Source organism: Mizuhopecten yessoensis, unplaced genomic scaffold, assembly GCF_002113885.1.
Source record: "Mizuhopecten yessoensis strain PY_sf001 unplaced genomic scaffold, ASM211388v2 scaffold5979, whole genome shotgun sequence".
NCBI lineage: Eukaryota > Metazoa > Mollusca > Bivalvia > Pectinida > Pectinidae > Mizuhopecten > Mizuhopecten yessoensis.
In genome coordinates, this window is record NW_018406319.1 from 140,143 (window position 1) to 148,326 (window position 8,184).

General features: G+C 35.3%; 1 protein-coding gene across 5 annotated transcripts in view; it reads right to left on the minus strand.

Annotated features, from left to right (window-relative positions):
- Positions 1–3,192: 3,192 nt before the first annotated feature.
- The window catches only part of LOC110451381, a 30,198-nt gene continuing 25,206 nt past the window's right edge, over positions 3,193–8,184 (minus strand). For 3 of the 5 annotated variants that reach the window (XM_021499353.1, XM_021499354.1, XM_021499352.1), the window contains 4 exons: positions 7,076–7,129; positions 5,874–5,957; positions 4,011–4,064; positions 3,193–3,646 (listed from right to left, as the gene is read on the minus strand). In XM_021499353.1, the coding sequence (XP_021355028.1) occupies positions 3,501–3,646; positions 4,011–4,064; positions 5,874–5,957; positions 7,076–7,129 (338 nt within the window). In that variant the 3' untranslated portion in view covers positions 3,193–3,500. The remainder of the gene's footprint in view (positions 3,647–4,010; positions 4,065–5,873; positions 5,958–7,075; positions 7,130–8,184) is intronic. The other 2 variants (XM_021499356.1, XM_021499355.1) reach the window with 2 other exon arrangements.

The window sequence follows — 8,184 nt, forward strand, 5'->3', positions numbered from 1 at the left end:
TACCTTAATTTTCATTCAACTATAAGCTTTTATAAACCTAGAAACCTTTTAACAATTTATGAAAACTACACCATATAATATGATAATCTAGCTGTACCATTTCTTAGGACCGCTGGGGTCAAATCAACCTCATTCAATTAAGAAATGTTTATTTTCCCTCAATAATTGTTTTGACCAAATTTTGTACAATTAGGGGGGTATTAGCATCTTAAAGCAAAATATTAGATAATTTTCCTCTTTGGGGCTCGGTCTTCCTAGCCCCAGGGGTCGAACCAGCCTCATTTATTTAGGAAATGATTGCCCTCCCCCAATGAAGTTTCAGAGCAAATTTGGTTAAAATCCTCTCTGGTGTTTAGGAGGAGACCCATTTTAAAGCAAATCTAGCTAAGTTCCCCTTCAGGGCCCTGCCCCCCTGGCCTAAGGGGTAGAACCAACCTCATTTGTTTAAGAAATGATTGCCCTCCCCTACTGATGCTTCAGACTGAATTTGGTTGAAATCCTCTTGGGCGTTTAGGAGGAGATGCGTTTTAAAGCAAATTTAGCTAAGTTCCCCTTCAGGGCCCTGCCCCCCTGGCCTCAGGGGTCGAACCAACCTTATTTATTGAATAAATGATCGCTCTCCCCTAGTGATGCTTCAGACTAAATTTGGTTGAAATCCTCTCTGGTGTTTAGGAGGAGATGCGTTTTAAAGCAAATTTAGCTATGTTCCCCTTAAGGGGCCCCACCCACCTAGCCTCAGGGGTCGAACCAACCTCATTTATTTCAGAAATGATTGCCCTCACCTAGTGATGCTTCAGACTAAATTTGGTTGAAATCCTCTTTGGCGTTTAGGAGGAGATAGGATTTAAAGAAAAATTTGACGACGGACGACCTCGGACAAATTATAATGCGACATGGCATAAGTTCACTATGGACCTTCGGACCAGGTGAGCTAATAATGGCAGTCCCTCTAGAACGAGTAGCTGTATATGGTAAATAATGGCAGTCCCCTCCATGACGAGTGGCTGTATATGGAACATAATGCCAGTCCCCTCCATGACGAGTAGCTGGTTATTGTAAATAACAGCAGTCCCCTCCATAACGAGTATAGCTGGTTATGGTAAATAATGGTAGTCCCATCTAGGACGAGTAGCTGTATATGGTAAATAATCGCAGTCCCCTCCATGACAAGTGTCTGTATATGGTAAATAATGGCAGTCCCCTCCATGACGAGTGGCTGTATATGGTACATAATCCCAGTCCCCTCCATGACGAGTAGCTGGTTATTGTAAATAACAGCAGTCCCCTCCATAACGAGTATAGCTGGTTATGGTAAATAACGGTAGTCCCATCTAGGACGAGTAGCTGTATATGGTAAATAATGGCAGTCCCCTCCATGACAAGTGGCTGTATATGGTAAATAATGGCAGTCCCCTCCATGACGAGTGGCTGTATATGGTACATAATGCCAGTCCCCTCCATGACGAGTAGCTGGTTATTGTAAATTACAGCAGTCCCCTCCATAACGAGTATAGCTGGTTATGGTAAATAACGGTAGTCCCATCTAGGACGAGTAGTTGGCTATGGTAAATAATGGCAGTCCCCTCCATGACGAGTAGCTGTATATGGGAAATAATGGTAGTCCCCTCCATGACGAGTAGTTGGCTATGGTTAATAATGGCAGTTCCATCTAGGAGGAGTAGCTGGCTATGGTTAATAATTGCAGTTCCCTCTAGGACGAGTAGCTGTCTATGGTTAATAATGGCAGTTCCCTCTACGACGAGTAGCTGTATATGGTAAATAATGGCAGTTCCCTCCATGACAAGTGGCTGTATATGGTAAATAATGGCAGTCCCCTCCATGACAAGTGGCTGTATATGGTAAATAATGGCAGTCCCTTCCATGACGAGTAGCTGTATATGGTAAATAATGGCAGTCCCCTCCATGACGAGTAGTTGTATATGGTAAATAATGGCAGTCCCTTCCATGACGAGTAGCTGTATATGGTAAATAATGGCAGTCCCCTCCATGACGAGTAGCTGGCTATGGTAAATAATGGCAGTTCCCTCTAGGAGGAGTAGCTGGCAATGAATATATTGGCAGTCCCCTCCATGACGAGTAGCTGTATATGGTAAATAATGGCAGTTCCCTCTAGGAGGAGTAGCTGGCTATGGTAGATAATAATAGTCCCCTCTAGGACGAGTGGCTTGTTTTGTAAATAATACACAAATTAGGCATGAAGAATCTCACATAAGGATTTCTGTCCCTCTAGAACGAGTAGCTGATTATGGTAAACAATTGCAGTTCTGTCTTAGACGAGAAAGTGGTTGTGGTACATAACAGCAGTACCCTCTGGGACGAGAAGCTGGCTTTGGTAAATAATGGCAGTCCCTCTAGAACGAATAGCTGGCTATGGTAAATAGATGGATAAACTTGTTATGGTTTTGTCTTTATGAGGTTGTCTCCTGTCATGGTGCAAGTGACAGTAGCTCACTATAGATGAATGTCTTATCATGGAAAATTATGGCAGTAGTTTTTCATTGCGTAAATGATGGTAGTTCTCTCTCGGACGAGAAGCTTTTCATTATGGAAATGATGATAGTTCTCTCTCGGACGAGTAGGTTGTCATGGTATAAAGGCTGGTTGTTTTCTCCCGGATGCGTAGTTTGTCATTGTGTAAATGATTCCCTCTTGGACGAGTAGCTTGTCATGGTATAAATGATGGTAGTTCTCTCTCGGAAGAGTACCTTGTCATGGTATAAATTATGGTAGTTCTCTCTCGGACGAGTAGCTTGTCATGGTATAAATTATGGCAGTTTCCTCTCAAATGAGTAGCTTGTCATGGTATAAATTATGGAAGTTCTCTCTCGGACGAGTAGCTTGTCAGGGTATAAATTATGGAAGTTCTCTCTCAAACGAGTAGCTTGTCAGGGTATAAATAATGGAAGTTCCCTCTCAGACGAGAAGCTTGTCATGGTAAATAATGACAGTTCCCTCTCGGACGAGAAGCTTGTCATAGTATCAATAATGGCAGTTCCCTCTCGGACGAGAAGCTTGTCATAGTATCAATAATGGCAGTTCCCTATCAGACAAGAAGGTGGTCATGGTGAATAATGGCAGTTCCCTCTCGTCAGACGAGAAACTTGTCATGGGGAATAATGGCAGTTCCCTCTCGGACGAGAAGCTTGTCATAGTATCAATAATGGCAGTTCCCTCTCGTCAGACGAGAAGCTTGTCATGGTGAATAATGGCAGTTCCCTCTCGGATAAGTATCATTTGATTTTGTAAATGATGGTAGTTCCCTCTAGGACATGTAGATTTCAATTGTGTATATAATGGCAGTTCCCTCTCGGACGAGTAGCTGGTCTTGGTATAAATATTGGTAGTTCTTTCTGATGAGCAGCTTGTCATAGTATCAATGATAGCAGTTTCCTCTCAGACGAGCAGGTTATTGAAGAAATGGTGGTAGTTCTCCCAAGGACAACGAGTGGTATGTCTTTGTTTTATTATTCAATTTTCTTTTATCCTTGTATAACTAAATATGTTGTTTCTACAGATCTTCTACATACGTGACATGATTGTAGGCTATGCACGCATGTCTTGCAGCATGTGTGGCCACAAGGAATAAGTTTGGTGTCCACTGGATTTTCCATGCAAATTTTACACACTGTAAAAAATGAAAAAACATTGATGTACAAATCATATCTTTTGCCGATCACAGTAGAACAACTTTTGTTCGTAATTTAATATTTTACAAATGTATATCTCAACAATTAGCTTGTTTTGCATAGTCTTCAAACCAGTTTGTATGTACTCGCATATTAAAAGAAATAAATCATTCTATTGTACCAATCTTATTTAGATTTGAGCGTTTTTTTCTATCTTGTATATCGTTCCCTATAGCAAGCACTTATCGCACGTAAAACCATATGCACATGTATAATACAAGCAATAGTTTGGTTTAGGCAGCCATACAGCGTGGTATCAGTGTAAACAATAATTCAATAATAATGATAATATGTTTGACCAACCTGTTTCATCGGTTTCTTCATTAACTGGAATTTGAGCCCCCATTCGTGATCTTCCTACAGAACACAGGAAATACTTTAAAATAAAATGAGGGTTAATATCCAATACGCAGAATTGTGTTAAACACTTAAGGTACATTATTAAGTTGCACAGTGTATTATATATTACCTTACCGTCATCTTATATTTATATATACAGTGTATTATATATAACCTTACCGTCATCATGTATTTATATGCACAGTGTATTATATATTACCTTATCGTCATCATGTATTTATACACAGTGTATTATATATCACCTTCTCGTCATGATGTATTTATATACACAGTGTATTAAATATCACCTTACCGTCATCATGTATTTATACACAGTGTATTATATATTACCTTACCGTCATCATGTATTTATATACACAGTGTATTATATTTTACCTTACCATCATCATATATTTATATACAGTGTATTATATATTACCTTACCGTCATCATGTATTTATATACACAGTGTGTTGTATATCACCTTATCGTCATCATGTATTTATATACACAGTGTATTATATATCACCTTACCGTCATCATGTATTTATATACACTGTGTATTATATATTACCTTACCGTCATCATGTATATATATATAGTGTATTATATATAACCTTATTGTCATCATGTATTTATATACACTATGTATTATATATTACCTTACCTTCATCATGTATTTATATACACAGTGTATTAAATATCACCTTACCGCCATCATGTATTTATATACACAGTGTGTTGTATATCACCTTATCGTCATCATGTATTTATATACACTGTGTATTATATATTACCTTACCGTCATCATGTATTTATATACACAGTGTATTATATATTAACTACCTTCATCATGTATTTATATACAGTGTATTATATATTACCTTACCGTCATCATATATTTATATACACAGTGTATTATATATTACCTTACCGTCATCATGTATTTATATAACCTTATTTTCCTATTGTAGTATATATCAGTTTACTTTCCTATTTGGCATTTTTAAAAATGTTCTTGTGACAGGTTTAAATAACTGTATCCTGTTGATTAAAAAAATATATATCTTTAATGTGACAACGTTATAACATTCCCAGGAATCATTTATTAACTGTTTTTTTTTAGAAATTAAGATTTATATTCGGTCTACATGTTGACCCAAAATGCAGCGAACAAGATCTGGTAAAAATGGGAAAATGTCAGTCTTCTTTTAGAATGAACCATCTGATAAATGATCTGTACGGTACATCTTCCTCAAGGACCTTTGTAAAAATGTAGTTAAAATATTTGATTGACGCAGTAAAAAAAGAACAAAAACAAAAAAAGAATGTATCACTCTAATCTCTCAATAATAATAAATAATAAGAGTATTATGAATCAATATAATGTAATTTCCTTTCTGTCAAAGTATTATAGAGAGGTGTGTGAATCAGGTTAATGTAGCAGTCTATTGCCTGATGTCAAAACAATAGTTAAACGTGTAAGTTCTCTTTCATACCGCAATATATAGTGCCAGGTATATGTGTAATATACTGTATTTTGTAGTGGTATACATTTAATATCACTGGGTCTCACGTAGATATATGTTAAGATTTGTTATTGTAGTATATCAGCTTATTACAAGAGTGGACGATCAAAAGTTATATGTACACGTTTACAATCATGTAATGTGTTGTGGATGTCAAAGCGGTTTATACTTATATGCATAAAGCATAGAAAGGATAAATGCTCATTTAAACATAAAACGCAGCTCTCGGAACTGTATACTGTATCTGTAACCATCAGGTCCTAAATACTAGATATCCAGACCCAGTATCCATACTTACTATGTTTCAGAAACAGTGTTAGTCTCTCTTTCCACGAGAATAACTTCTCCCGCCAAGTATCGCCTGATGGCATGTAATCATCTTCTGAAATAGCAAACAAATATGGTTAAATTTTCTGTTGATGGTACAATAACCTATGGAATAGCTTTTATTATCTGAAATATCCACAGTGAACTAGATAATATACTTCAACCAGTCGTATCATCACCTCTTAACATGTATTAATGTTTTATCAAATGTTTCAAAGTAAGTTAGTTTTTCCATGAAATTCTTATATGACTTCATTAATTTAATGTTTTGTGTACCATATTAAGACTCTCACGTGAACTAGATTACTATCATGTCGTGTACCATATTAAGACTCTCACGTGAACTAGATTACTATCATGTCATACAGTCATGTTACATTATACTTTGACCATACTTCAAATACATACTTACTGCAGTTTTACAGCGTGTTATTATCTCATCACACACAATCTCGAGGTCAACTGTTAATACATTTCATTACTCGAGTAAGCTGTTCTGAGGTGATGGAAATATATGGTTGATTCTTCATATATCTCTCTTGTCATTTAAAGTTGGAGCATCAAATACTCTTGAATATACTTTATATGTGTAGTTTTTCACATGGTAAATCAAGTTTATGCTGAAGCCACAAAGAAACAATTGAATGTATTTTTGCCTTTCACTTAAAATTTAGAGAGCCTTGAACATTTATATTTTTGTTTTCTTTTTAACGATTCATCTCTGAATAAAATTGCTATCCGAGAAATTATAATGAAGGAAGCTAAAAGAGAGAGAAAATCATATCTTTTACCGATCACAGCAGATTTGATTTTTGTACTTTCACATTTTTCAAATTTCCCTCCAATTGTGAAGTCTTAACCACTTTTAATAGGTTGTACTTGTTGTGACAAATATACCACAACACTGAGCTTTTCCCCTCGAGTCTTCAAACCGGATCACACGCATGTACAGGTACTCGCATATTAATAGGAAGAAATCATTCTATTGTACCAATCTTATTTAGATTTGAGCGTTTTTTTCTATCTTGTATATCGTTCCCTATAGCAAGCACTTATCGCACGTAAAACCATATGCACATGTATAATACAAGCAATAGTTTGGTTTAGGCAGCCATACAGCGTGGTATCAGTGTAAACGATAATTCAATAATAATGATAATATGTTTGACCAACCTGTTTCATCGGTTTCTTCATTAACTGGAATTTGAGCCCCCATTCGAGATCTTCCTACAGAACACAGGAAATACTTTAAAAATAAAATGAGGGTTGATATCCAATATGCAGAATTGTGTTAAACACTTAAGGTATACATTATTAGATTGCACAGTGTATTATATATTACCTTACCGTCATCTTGTATTTATATATACAGTGTATTATATATAACCTTACCGTCATCATGTATTTATATACAGTGTATTATATATAACCTTACCATCATCATGTATTTATTTACAAAGTGTATTATATATAACCTTACTGTCATCATGTATTTATATACACAGTGTATTATATACTACCTTAGCTTACCGTTATCGTGTATTTATATACACAGTGTATTATATATAACCTTACCGTCATCATGTATCATCATCATGTATTTATATACACAGTCTATTATATATACCTTACCGTCATCATGTATTTATATACACAGTGTATTATCCGTCATCATGTATTTATACACAGTGTATTATATATCAGTCTATTATATATCACCTTACCATCATCATGTATTTATATACACAGTCTATTATATATCACCTTACCATCATCATGTATTTATACACTGTGTATTATATATTACCTTACCGTCATCATGTATTTATACACAGTGTATTATATATTACCTTACCGTCGTCATGTATTTATATACACAGTGTATTAAATATTACCTTACTGTCATCATGTATTTATATACACAGTGTATTAAATATTAATTTACTGTAATCATGTATTTATATACCCAGTGTATTCACCTTACCGTCATCATGTATTTATATACACAGTGTATTCACCTTACCGTCGTCATGTATTTATATACAGTGTATTATATATTACCTTACCGTCATCATGTATTTAAATATACAGTGTATTATATATTACCTTACTGTCATCATGTATTTATATACACAGTGTATTATAAATTACCTTACCGTCATCATGTATTTATATACACAGTGTGTTATATATTTCCTTAACGTCGTCATGTATTTATATAGTGTATTATATATTGTCTTACCGTCATCATGTATTTATATACACAGTGTATTATATATTAC